Here is a 14,351-nt window from a genome sequence, read left to right on the forward strand (position 1 = left end):
AACTTACAATAGTTACTTACTTACTTATTATAAATAATATGTAATTTAAAGTAGAATAAACAACATAATCCAAGCACAGTTAAAACCTGTTCGCTCCTCTTCTTCAAATTAACAACACCTGTTTGCTACAATACAGGAACTTAAATTACCTGAGGCCAACATCGGCCTTAAAACACAACACAATAACATGCCCCCTGTGGCTTGGAGGAAAACAGGCAGTATGGCTCCTACACACTAGCCCCTAATTGCTTCTGGCAGAAGACAAAGCAATTTTCTAACAATATATATAAAGGGGACATAATGTAAAGAAACAAACAAAAGTAAAACTAATCTACAGCAAAACCACACTTTAGTTTTAATAACGTGCACATTTTTACAGCACAAACCATATCGAACCCTTATATTTACCCATATTTACTCTGTGGCCTCACATAAGAGACAAATTTTTGTCACAGGTCGTATAACTACATTTGTCTTTGTTTGAAGACGAACAGAACGTACAAGTCCCCTTTGTCAGGGAAAGTTTCCAGTACTTTTCCAAGCATTCAAGATCCACGTGGAGCTGTAGAATCCACAACAACATCTCCAGGCATAAAACTTCTTTTTTCCTTTGTCCATTTTTGTCGTTCCTGCAACAATGGTAGGTGTTCTTGAGTCCATCTTTTCCAGAAGAGATCAGCAATATATTGGACCTGTTTCCATCTTCTTCTTGAATACAGATCACTTCTTTCAAAAAGTCCTGGTGGTAGAATTGGTTTCCCTTTCAGTAGAAGCAAGTGATTAGGAGTCAGTGCCTCAAGGTCATTTGGATCTTCAGATAATTTAGTGATGGGCCGGTCGTTCAGCATTGCTTCAACCTCACAAAGCACTGTTTGAAATGCTTCATCATCCAAACTTTGACAAAGCACTGAACTCAAAACCCTTCTGATTATCCATTTCATGCTCTCCCAAATGCCACCATGATGTGATCCAGCAGGTGGGTTAAAACTCCATTTTTGCGACAGGTATCTTTCAATGTGATCCTGGTTTAACAATGCTAAGGCTTCTCTCAACTCTTTTTCAGCTCCCACAAAGTTGGTACCATTGTCTGATCTCATGTGACAAACCTGTCCTCTCCGACAGATGAACCTTCGCAATGCATTGTATCAAGAGAGTAAGCAGCTTCCAGTTGAATGGCCCTACTTGTCATTCAAGTGAAGATCACTCCGTAACGTTTTACAATGTTGCATCCCCTTTTCACATCGAATGGACCAAAATAATCAACACCAACATTAGTGAATGGAGGGAGATCAGGAACAATTCTCTCTGTGGGCAAGTCTGCCATCTTTTGTTCAGAGTCTGCAAAATCTGCATCTTGTTATGAATTTACTCACTGCAGAGTAAGCATTTGTGATCCAATACGTTTTCCTTACAGTGGAAAGCACATGATTTCTTCCCCCGTGGCCCAACTGCTCATGAAAATGGCTGAGTTTGAGAGGTATTGGTCTTTAGATAGGATGAGGGGATGTTTTGTGTCCTCAGGCAAAGCTGATTTATTGAGGCGTCCCCCAACTCTCAGAAGGCCATCTTCCAGAACTGGATCCAGCTTGTAGATGGTGCTGCCCTTTTTCACTGATTTTTGAGATGATAATGCAGCCATCTCGTCCTGGAATCTTTCACGCTGACAAAAGGAAATTAATGAGTTCTCAGCGGAGAGGTCTACCAGTGACATGTTCTTCCCTTTGTGTGGGAAGAAACCTGGTGCAGACCCCAACAATTTCAACAACTTCCGTCCTATTTCTAACCTACCTTTTCTTTCTAAAATCCTTGAAAAAACAGTTGCGTCTCAGGTCTATACACACATGTCTGACAATAACCTCTATGAACATTTCCTGCCATAGCACAGAAACAGCACTGGTAAAAATCACCAATGATCTTCTCATGGCAGCTGATTCCGGACTACTAACTATTCTCATCCTCCTTGATCTGAGTGCAGCCTTTGACACCATCTCTCATAACCTCCTCCTTGACAGATTAGTCTCAATTGGTTTCACTGACACACCCTTGGACTGGTTTAAATCATATTTCTCTGACCGCACTCAGTTCATCCAACTCAAACATTTCAAATCAGAGCTAGTCTTCTCTACCGGTGTCCTGGGGCCCCTTCTGTTCATCACCTATCTGCTTCCTCTTGGCCATATCTTTCGATCCATCCATTTCCACTGCTATGTGGATGACACCTAGCTCTACCTGTTTGCCAAACCTACCACATCCCTCCCACCCACCTCTCTCTCTGATTGCCTAACAAAAATCAAATCCTGGTTCTCTTGCAACTTCCTCAAACTGAACAGTGACAAAACCGAGGTTCTCCTCATTGGCACCAAATCCACTGACTAAATTTGACAGTTTTTCTTTTACCATTGACAACTGCACAGTTTCCCCCTCCCCTCAGGTCAAGAGTCTGGGTGTGATCCTCGACAACACTCTTTCATTTCAAGCTCACATTAATGATGTCACTCGGTCAGCATACTTCCATTTACGTAACATTAATCGCCTCCGACCGTCTCTCTCACCCACTAGTACAGCCATTTTCGTTCACACACTGGTCACATCCCGCATTGATTATTGTAATTTTCTTCTCGTTGGTCTTCCTCTCAAATCCATACATAAACTTCAACTGTAATTCATCTATTAATCAAATTACTCGTGTCCTTCAGCAGCTTCATTGGCTTCAAGTAAAATACCGAATTGATTTGAAAACACCACTGACTCTTAGGTCTTCTTCTTCTATTCACCTGACTGTACCTCCTGCTCGTTTAACCACCATGGGGTTCAGAGCCTTCAGCCGCTTTGCCCCTCTTCTCTGGAACTCTTTTCCACCAGACATCCCCAACATTGACTCACTTTCCATTTTTAAATCCTGCCTGAAAACACATCTTTTGAAAGTGGCATATCTCACGTGATCACTCTTGCTCAATCTTTGTTTCCAGTTGTTTTGTACCCTGACATTATGCACTGTATTTATAGTTGTTAATTTTAGCGATTATTGCTGTACTGTTTTATTATGTTTTGTGAGGTAACCTTGAGTGTTCAGAAAGGCGCCTATAAATAAAATGTATTATTATTATTATTGTATTACTATTGAGAGAGACGCCTTTGAAGTCTTCTCCACAGTCAAACACAAGACGAAAGGTTCTCTTATTAGGATGATATACTCCGTGGTGTGGTATATACACCATATCTTACCCTTGCATGGTAAGTGACTGATGTTGAGGCACCTGTTCTGCATAGCCTTTGTTAATGACATAAGTAAGAAACTTTGTGAATGATCCTTCAGTAGCTGCTTGGCAACAGTGTAACCTCTATCTGGTGCCATATGAAAACAGCTGTGTAAAAGATCTCTTGGCTGCCCCTTAGTAAATTGTTTAAGATAGTAAAGGCAGTCCCCCTTATTGTTTGTTTTTGCTTCCACGCAATGCTCAAAAGCTTTCATGAATGATTTGAAATGCAGAGGATCTCCATAAAAGATTGGAATTTCCCTGTGAGGCAGAAATTGTGAGGTTTGCAATTGAACCAGGAGCAATGTTATTTCATTCCGTCATTACAGATGTATAAATCCCCTGGCGCTTGAGTATTGCTTTCAGATGGTAAAGAGCTATGGATGAATGCTGGGTTTGCTTGCTGTTCCAGAGGACCCAGAGTTACTGTAGGTATTGTTGGCATCTCTTGTTGAACTCTGGCATCATTGCTGTGGTGGCAGCCTGGCTGACGGTGAGTGTCCTGTTTCTTTCTCCTTTTTTTTCTTGTGATTCTGTTTTTCCCTTGTGTTTTGGCCAGCCCGTCTATGTCTCCTCTGCTCCCCTTGCTTGTGCTCTCCCCCTCTCTCTCTGCTCCTGAGCCCAGCTGACGATCCACACCTGCACCTCGTCAGCCACCTCCTCTGCCTGCCACACCTGCCAGCAATCAACTCCATCCCTGCCAGTACTTCAACCCGGTTCTCCACACGATCGCTGCTTGATCGTTGTTGCTCCTAACCTGGTGCTACTCCCTCGCTCAAGCCCTGTTTTTAGTTTTCTCTGTCTAACCCTGTCTGTCTGCCTCTCCCCAGATTCACTCACCCTCCGTCGAGTCAGCTGGGCTCGGCCACCTGCCCTCTCCCCTCGGACTTCCCCCACGGCGTCCTCCTGCTCTCCTTCGTGCTTCGCCAGTCAGCCGGCCGTCACACTCCTTCCCCCCTCGGCCTTCAATTTCCTCGGCCCTCTCGCCTGGACTTCTCCTGTCTCGCCAGCTCCTTGATGGCCCCCCTTCTCAATAAATTAGTTAAGATACCAGAGTGTTGAGTTTGGGTCCGTTCTGTCTGAAACCGTAACAATCATCATGCTTACTGTAGTGAGGTGGGTCCTTTAAATGATTTGTTGATTGCCTCTGCAAAGGCTCATTTTTTTTCCCCATTTGGATTGAGAGATGTAGATATGTATTTGTGTTCAACCCCCATTCCATCTGATTTCAGAAAGGGGGGAAAAAAAAAAAAAAACATTGCTGTCACAAGCTTGGAGAGCAGCTAGCTTAGCCATAGACGCTGCAATGTCAGTGTCCAGCTCAAGCTGCTCCTTCTTCCTCAAGATCAGTGCCTGCTCCTGCAGTTCATGCATCTCCTTTAAAGCAGCAGCACTAGCTAAAAGTGCAGCCTTGTCTGCCTCTGCTTAAACACGTGCAGATGAAGTATGAGAAGATGTTTTACCACTTTGAGCTTTTGTGACTTGTTGTTTTGGCTGGAGATATTTGAGACATTGTCATTAGGCTCAACCCACAACCTCCTTTATTCTCATCACAATCAACAGGGTGACTTTGAACATCACACAATCAGCAATAAACACCTTCACATTTAACATTTTTGCTTGGAACCATATTTCATGTTTGGTTGCTTCATCTTTAGGCAATAATCCCAGCAGAGTGACATGTATTTGTCTTGCTTAATCACAAATACCTTTTATACTTTTCAAATGTACATTTCACCTCACTGTCAAATTTTTAATCATCAAATTTCTTAAAACACAATTTATTTAGGTTACTTTTCTTTCCGTAAATTGTCTATTTTCCCCACACAAAGCTTTGGGTGTTAATTCAGTAGAGCGCTTTTCCACAGTGCCCCTTTCTAGTTCTCCTTTTACACTTCCATCAAACTCAGTCTTGTTTCCAATCAGATTATCAATCTGTGACGCAGGATTGCGGATTTTCCTCTTTAATTATTAGCCAGTAGCACTTTAAATACACGAAACGGCTTACGTCCGTGAAACGTTCTTAACATGCACAGTTCAAAGCAATTGCAACCAATGCATTGGATTTACTCATTTGTAAGTGTGTACACATAACAATGGCTATTATTCAAATTTAATCAGCACTGAACATACCCCAACGTTGGCCGGCATCTCAATGCTGAGCCTAGATCACCTGGTTTTGCTCCAGACGCTCCGGTCCAGCCTAGGTCCCGTCTCCAAACCGCATTGATCCCTAATTGACAACGCGTAGATTCCCACAGATCCGAAGTGAAGCAGTTTTTAACTTAAAGTGTAGTGACTATGCCCTATATTTAACCACTATTGGTTGCTAATTGGGGGTCCAAGCCAGAAGTGGGCTGGGAACCCGCGAATGCGCAAGGCATCACGGTTCCCAGTACCAGCGGAGCTAGATAGCAAAATCCACGTGTTCAGGGATCGAGCTGAATCTCGTGGTATAGGCCACGCCTATTTCCGCCTAAACCTTTTTCCCTACATTGTGAAAACTGAAAAACCTATTTTAATTAACTCCTCTAAAGCCGCAAGTACGATCGACACCAAACTTGGCATGGATAATCTCTGGAACAAGCTGATGAAAGTTTGTAGAGGAAATTTTGATCTGACAAAAAATGTCGCAATTATATGCTAGCAAACGTTTGCAAAAAACGCTACTAACAGGAAATGATGTCATATCTTTGCTTTGGAATGGCCGATCGACAGCAAAATTTGGAGCGTTAATGTGGGACACCACCTTGAAGGCCTGTGCAAAATGTGGTGCAACTTGCCCCTAGGGGGCGCTATTTAATCCAAGAAAATTGTTGCTCTACAACCACAAGTCATACTGACATGAAACCAGTGCCGAATTGTTCAGCATGGTCCCCTTACTACAGGCACCAAACTTCCCCCAAATATGCCCATAGGTGGCGCTGTTATTGCAGATTAAAGACGTCAAAATAAATCCCATTGATTTACATGCATTTTATATCTCCATCACCAAAAGTCCGATTGACACCAAATTTGGGTCAAATCTTGGGCCCTGATCACACCTGAAAAATTTGGTGCACTTCGGCCAAAAGGTGGCGCTATAATTGAAGCTCAAATACCCCATTCATTTCAATGGGATTTTAAACCAACGGACATTTTGCAGGATAACTACGGCTCAGTACATTGCACATTCATAAACCTTACGTCTGTGTGTTTGGGGGATGCTGCTGATTCCGATGGTATAGGACATGCCTCTGTGCGATGACGTTTTCATTTCGCGAAACTGCAGAAACTGAAAAACCTATTTTAATGAACTCCTCCAAAGCCACAAGTCTGATCGCGACCAACCTTGGCACGGACCATCTCTGGACCGAACCGATAGAAGTTTGTAGAGGGAATTTTGATCTGACAAAAAATGTCCCTATTGCAAGCTAACAAATATTAAAACACTAAAAACAGGAAGTCTAACATATTTAAGGCTTGGAAAGGCCAATCAACACAAAACTTGAGGACCTTATGTGGCATGCCCCCCTGAGGGACTGTGCAAAATTTGGTACAGTTAGCCGCTAGTTGGTGCTATTGAAAAAAAATCCCTTTGACTTACATGCATTTTATATCTCCATAACCGCAAGTCTGATTGACACCAAATTTGGGTAAATTCTTCCGCATGGGCCTCTGATGACACCTGAAAAATTTTATTCAATTTGGATTCTAGGTGGCGCTATAATCGTAGCTGAAAGGCCGTGGAAAATCCCATTGAAATTAATAGGATTTCCAACCATACCACATTTTACCTAGGTTTGGAATGGCGGATCCACACCAAACTTGGGGTCCTTATGCGGCACGATCACGGGGCACCCGAGCCGACTCGCGCGCCCTCCGCGGGGCCAGGGGGGATGGCTTGCGCCGGGAGGCTTGGACCCCGCTTACAACTGCTTGCAGTTTTAGTTGATCTATTGTTTCTAACGTGTGCCCCATAAAATGATGTCCAGTCTTTTCTAATAGTTTGCAGTTTTTCTAATAGTTGGCGTTTATATCCTGCGTCCACTTACAATAAATAATGTCATATAAAGTAGAATAAACAACATAATCCAAGCACAGTTAAAAACTGTTTCCTCCTCTACTTCAAATTAACAACACCTGTTTACAAAAATACAGGAACTTAAATTACCTGAGACCAGCATCGGCCTTCCAACACAACTCAATATCATGCCCCCTGTGGCTTGGAAGAAAACAGGCAGTATGGCTCCTACAATACTTTTCATTTCACAAGTGAGAAAACCTTCAGCTTCACACAGCCAATCATTGAAATAACAGCACGAATAAAGAGAAGAGTTCAAAACCTTCTACTTTCTCGCCCCGCCCACACAGCTTACCAATCACTGAGTTTGGCGGGTCATGTCAGATTGTCGGTTTCAGAAAGTTAAAGAGATTGTCCTACAGAGCCTCCAGGGGTTTCTGTAGCTGTTCCACCATCAGAAGAGTAGTTCTGCTGAAGTATGCTGGTACCTTCTGAGCTAAACTCTACTGAAAAGGTCCAACTTTCGATTAAAGTGCTGAGAGGAGGTGAAGCGTAGGTTAAAGTCACTGAATGGAGCATTCTGCATGTTGTGACTTGGTTACCTGTATGAAGTCTTTCCAGACTCAATCAGCAGTTCAGGTGTGAAACTTAACTTCTCCTGAAATAAAAAAGGCACAAAATTAGTTACAGAACACGTTGAGATGGGAGAAGAAACTGGCCGCCCAACTCACACAGTTATGTTCAGGTGACAGGATCCTCACTGCTTCACTTTTACTATGTGCACTCTTTACTATTTATTATTTTGTTTATTTAACAGGGACAGTGGACAGTCACTGACTCTCGTAGAGTTAGCTAGGTAGCCATAGAACCCAACAGAACAGAACTAAAAGAACTTTGCATCATACAAAAACGAAACATTCAGTAGTTTGTAACTAAAGGTCACATGACTGGTTATGTTTCAGCCATCAGTTGTGATTTTAAACTAGAGAGTAGAGCAGTGTCTGATGGGTATTGTGTTGCAGCTCTAATGGAGAAAGTTGACTGTCCACTTCCAGCAGACCTGTGCTGTACTACACAGTTACCTCTGATGTTATCTGAGCATAGTGAAGCAGACTCTGTCAGTGGGGGAAGAGCAGGATTGTGGGCAATTCTGTACATTGAGCAGGATTTTGCAGAGTGTATGTACAACCTTTGGTTGGACAATTGATTCCTGATGAATTTGAAGATACTATGGTTCACTTTGACTGTACTGATGACCCTTTACACCTGGTTTTCAAAAGTTAGGTGTGAATCGATAATTATCCAAAGGTTCTTAAAGTCTGAGACTATTTGAAGCTTTTCAGCCTTAAAGATTTCAGGTTCATGAACATCTTTCCTCTGTTTGAAAAATACATACATGCATAAAATTTGAAGTGAGACAGGACCAGTGGTGGACAGTAACGAAGTACAAGTACTTACTTAAATCGTTTTTTCAGTATCTTTACTTTACTTTATTTTTAGTTGTTGCAACTTTTACATTCACTTCGCTACATTTCAAAGCCAAATATCCAACTTTTTACTCCGTTACATTCTGCATGAAATCTCGTTACATTGTAACAGAGGTCTGTTCAAACCAGCACTGGATGTTTCTAGAAGAGGTTCTGTTCAGGCTTTTTACAGAGGGAGGATTGTAGTGAGAGCATTGCAGTGTCATGTGTGACTGTGCAGCAGTCCTGTTTTTGCACAGGGAGTCGCAGCCAGTTTGTGACCGAGTGGTAACATAGCTGGTAGACACTACAAACATGTGAAAACTGAAGCCAGCCTTGCTTTGTTTGGGACTGTGAGTTGCACTTTATGAGAGGTGCTGAAGTGAACATGTTTGGATTTTTGTTGAGATTGTGAATTGAGAAGTGTTTCAGTTAATTTTGGTTTCCGCCTCCTTGTCTCATCTCATCCCAAAGTCCCAAATGGGGTTCTGTCTGTCAGACGGTCTGAAGGGGGTACTACCACAACAGAAGAGCAATAACACAGATTTATCCTACTTGTCCTCTTGTGAGTTTTCCTTAATGTGATTCACTATAACTTATAATGCTCTATTCAAACCTGTCTTGACTAAATTATATTTATTATTCAGGGAGATGATCCTGTACAGGTGAAGCCAGCAGAGCTCTGTTGAACAGCAGCTAGTGGTTTCATAGATGAGGAGGTAGAAATTAATTTAGGGGAGTTTCTGATTGAAGAGGAAGAGGAGAGAGAGAGGAGTGGAAAAGGAGAATTTAGAAGGTAAGAAATATTTAACCCTGGAAACGGTAAAACTAAGGAACCTGAGTCTGATAGCTGACAAATAAAAATGTTCCAACTGAGAAACTGACCTTTGTATTGAGAGCCTCTCCACACAGAAGCTGCTGCTGCTTCAACCGACACAGCTGGTCCTCTCTGTCGTCCTCAGACACGTCGAGCTTTGTGTTTGATGTGGACGGATCTGGTGGTGATCAGAGCCATCGGATGGAGAGAAGGAGAAGCAGATGTCAAACTCACTTTCGGGTGTTCATTCAAAAACGTTCAAGGGTGACTAGGGCCCTTAGCAGCAGGTCTTCCCCCCCTATGTTTCCTATTGCTATCTAGATGTCTATGTCTTCTCAGTCATCCAGGTCATAGTTCTCCAACGAAGGTTAAAATCAAGGGCAACTGGACTTGGTTGAAGATACTGGAAGACGTTTCGTCCCTCATCCAAAGGACTTCATGTTACAGAGAATTTCTTGTTTCAGCAGACACAGAACACAACGCAGATCACACAGGGGGTAATGGATGTGCATTGAGCCAGATATACGGCAGACCAGGCACACCCGTTACACAAGCACAGTCATGTTTAAAAGTCCAAAGATACCAAGTTAACCCGAGTCCATACAATCAAATGTAAAATAACAAGGACAGAGATTAAAGACATTTTGCAGTGAGGCAACACAGCAACAAGACATCATCTTTCCCAACATGCAGATCAGAACAAAGCCCAAGACCTGCTGTGGTTACTGAGATTAACCAGAGCCATGAAGCACACAGCAGCAAATCTTCAGTTTACATTTCTTTAAGATAATCCAGTGGACCGGTACTCACGTCCTTCATGTCTGTCAGGTGTAGCCCTGATTTCTCTGCCATCCAGCCTGTAGGAGTAAACACAGCAGTTATCTCTTAAGAAGACAGTCTGGATTTTCCAATCCAGCTACGAGTACATTCACATGGGAGTAGTCTGCAGCGCTGCGCTTCAATAATGGCCGATCACATCAGTGTCTTTCATCCTTTTTAAGAGCAGCAGATTGCGTTAAACATCCAAACAGCATGAAAGGACTCCAGACTGGCTTCTCTGGAGAAACTTGTTCTGCACAGGAGGCAGAATGAAGTTCAGATACAGTAGAGCATTTCACACACAAAGTGTTAAGCGAATAAACACAGCCCGCGAATACTACAGCTATATGAACCCAAAGTAAACCCTTTGCTGTGATTTAATTGCAATAAACAGATCAAACTGATGCCGAAATAACTACAATATGATGCCGTTTGGTTAGACATATGAATTCATGCTTTGTCAGGTCTGTCAGCAAGTCAGCAGTACAAAAACATTTCAAATGATTGTTTTCTAAATGGAGTTTAGATCGAGCTAGGCTATACTATGCTAACTTGTTCACAGTAAAGTACAACGATAGCTGGAATAAAGTTACAGACATACATTTTCTGAACTCCCCAGTTAGTTCATCGTCCTCGCTTTCTTTTCTCCAAGCAATGTCCAGTTTTGTCCGTTTGTTTTATAAACATGAAGTAGTAGTCCAGCAGAACTCTGGTGTCAACTGACGCTAACAACAAAGGTGGAACCAGATGTGCACAGAAGCTAGCTGCCGAGAAGTGCGAGTGAAGATAAATCAAGATGTAATCCCCAAAACTAAATTAAAAAGCTAATTTTAGAAAAGCAGTTAACTCCAAGCTCGTCTCATGAGTAAACGGCATAGTTGTCAGAGCATAATCCAGACCGACTATGGGTGTTTATTTGTCCAAAAGCGGCAGCGCTGCTCCCTGTACACTTTACCATTCTTTAGCAGCTCTCGCAGGCGGATTGTCATTACACCGCTTGCCTGGTCCTCTCCAAACACCGCTCCGGAGCCGTCGGTGTCGTTTGGCGCGAACCAGCATATTTCGCGACAAATGCCTCTTTTGCGCCGTCCGGAGTGAATTTGCAGGAATCCGCGTCTTTGCATTGACGTTTTATGTAATCAAGCTGCCCAAAACGCTGGATTCACTTTCGGTGTGAACACACCTTTACAATGCAGCACTAAATATTAATATTTACACACCAAATATCAGCCTGATTATATATCGCCGCAAGTATAATGAAACAATCCACATTTGCTCCAAAGGGATGATCATGTCCCCTTTGAGGTGAATTTATGATTCAGGAGCTGCTAAAGTTCTTGTTTTCTATTGCTGCTTCTCTATGAGGTCTGTGTGTGACTGAGACTGGAGGTGTTTCTGTAGACCCGTCACCGTTCAGAGACAGACAACTGGAGCCTGGAGACTCTGATCTGTCCTCCTTTTCCTCCATATACACAGAAACACCTGAAACAGCACTGTGGGAGCTAGACGTATATACACAAATACATTTCAGATACACTTACTTAACGGAATTTATCATTTACAACAAATATTCATCATGAATCAGAGCAGAGACAAGAAAATCTGATGAGCCACTGATTTTAAATATTGAAAATGTGATGTCAGTGCTCAGCCTGAATGAAGTAGGGCTCCTCTCACACCTCCAACTCTTACTTAGTAAAGCTGTCACTATGACTAAAAATACTGGAGCTTTGATTGGATGCTGTCAAAAGTACCAGCTCTGAGACCAACAAATGGACCCAGCATAGACTGACAACTGGTCAACTCAGTACTGACCCCAGAGTCTCCAGTCTGCAGTGTCGACTCTCCAGAAAACCACACATCAGCTTCACTCCTGAATCCTGCAGCTTGTTGTCACCCAGCTCCAGCTCTCTCAGATGGGAGGGGTTGGACTTCAGAGCTGAGGCCAGAGAAGCACAGCTGATCTCTGACAAACTGCAGAACATCAACCTGAATAAAGAATAAATGATGGAGATAAAAATCCATTTCTAATCCAATCAGATGTGTTCAGGTTTTAAATGTGGAGCTCAACATTACTATGTCCTAATCAATGAGCTTTTCCCTAAAATGAGTAGAGGGACTTTGTCATTGTGTTATTGTGGATCATCATAATGTCAGCCTTCTACAGACATCATCCAAATGTCAGCACAACATTCATACAGCTATTCATGTCAACACAGATCAATAACATGCTGCTGATCTCAGGCCAGTCTGGAATTAGAGGAGAAAAACTATATTGATCCTTTAAACAGTTGCATTTGGAAATATGATCTGATCTGATCTGCGGGTGTGTGAAACCAACAGAAACAAAGAAATATTTCTACTTCAACAAGTAAACTTGATCAGTTTAAAACAAATATTAGTTCAGAGGATCTTCTGTATACAGATGTGACCATTTACCCAAAATTGGAAACATTAATTTACTTTAACGACTAAAAGCGGACATTTTCTACGGTTTCTGTAAGAAACTCAAGTCTTTGTGACAAAATTATATTTACAACTTTATGGTTGGAAGTTATGTATGAACAGAGATTAGGTTCAATTGTTAATTAAACATATCAGATCTACAATAGTAACAGAGAGTCAGTGAACTGACCTCAGAGTCTCCAGTCTGCAGTGTGGACTCTCCAGAAAACCACACAGCAGCTTCACTCCTGAATCCTGCAGGTTGTTGTCACTCAGGTCTAGCTCTCTCAGATGGGAGGGGTTGGACTTCAGAGCTGAGGCCAGAGAAGCACAGCTGATCTCTGACAACCAGCAGTCCTTCAATCTGAATAAAGAATAAATTATGTAACGTTAGGAGACAATGTTCCTGCTTGAAATCATTCAGTGTTTAATAATCTGTTCAGAGCTGAAGAAGGTTTAGAATGTAGAAGTTTAGAAAATGGAAACTCCAAACACCTGAACCCAACAGGATGCAGGTTCAAACTGTAAAATACAAAAAGGTAGAAAGAGCTCTCATTAATAATAATGACAATGTGCTGCTACTTCAATAAAGACGTTGTGACTTCACCTCTTAAACTCTGCAACTCCACCAGTGGCTCCATCTATACAAACTCATGTTGTGCAGCCAAACACAAAGAAATCCCACCGAAACTGATTTAAGATTCCACTCAAGATCCAAAAGTTTCCAAAGATGCCAAATATGTCAGGATGAACTTTGGAGAAATGTGAACAAAAGAAATCTACAATATGTCTTTTAGGAATAGTGGAGTCAGTAAATCAAACCTTCTTCAGTTAAAACTGTTCAGTCAGTAGAAGCATCGTGTAGCTTCATAACAATGTTGGAAAAAGCAAATACAGAAGATATTTGTTATTGTCTGATAGATGAAATAGAGATTATTTATTTATTCATTGAATTCATGCAATTGTATCATTTATTTAAAACCATGATGTGGAATAGAAGCTGAAAATCAGGAGTTTAAGAGGTTCAGAGTGAATTATCCAGTGGAGATGTTTCTTGTTATATTAAGTTTTAAATGTGGAGCTCAACATTGCTCTACCACAGCCAATGGACTAAACCACTGAAGAAGATACTTTAGCATTAAGATCCTCAGTGTGGATCAGTATAATATCAGCCTTATGTCTGCACTTTAGTGTCACCACAACTTTCACATCATATTAATCTCAGCACAGAATGAAAAAATGGAGTGTGACCTCAGAGTCTCCAGTCTGCAGTGTCGACTCTCCAGAAAACCACACATCAGCTTCACTCCTGAATCCTGCAGGTTGTTGTCACTCAGCTCCAGCTCTCTCAGATGTGAGGGGTTGGACTTCAGAGCTGAGGCCAGAGAAGCACAGCTGATCTCTGACAAACTGCAGGCCTCCAATCTGAATAAAGAATAAATGATGGAGATAAAAATCCATTTCTAATCCAATCAGATGTGTTCAGGTTTAAAATGTGGAGCTCAACATTACTATGTCCTAATCAATGAGCTTTTCCCTAAAAT

At 42.0% G+C, this 14,351-nt stretch overlaps 1 protein-coding gene across 1 annotated transcript in view; it reads right to left on the reverse strand.

Moving 5' to 3' along the window:
* The window catches only part of LOC119886618, a 36,450-nt gene extending 24,964 nt beyond the window's left edge, over positions 1-11,486 (reverse strand). The window contains exons 1-5 of the mRNA XM_038697513.1: positions 11,318-11,486; positions 10,350-10,400; positions 9,612-9,721; positions 7,863-7,918; positions 2,785-2,903 (exon numbers count right to left, since the gene is read on the reverse strand). Coding sequence (XP_038553441.1) covers positions 2,785-2,903; positions 7,863-7,918; positions 9,612-9,721; positions 10,350-10,400; positions 11,318-11,486 — 505 coding nt within the window. The remainder of the gene's footprint in view (positions 1-2,784; positions 2,904-7,862; positions 7,919-9,611; positions 9,722-10,349; positions 10,401-11,317) is intronic.
* Positions 11,487-14,351: the final 2,865 nt, after the last annotated feature.

This window comes from Micropterus salmoides, unplaced genomic scaffold (assembly GCF_014851395.1).
Source record: "Micropterus salmoides isolate LMB-PRFRI ecotype aquatic unplaced genomic scaffold, ASM1485139v1 Ms_hic_scaffold_1, whole genome shotgun sequence".
Taxonomy (NCBI): domain Eukaryota; kingdom Metazoa; phylum Chordata; class Actinopteri; order Centrarchiformes; family Centrarchidae; genus Micropterus; species Micropterus salmoides.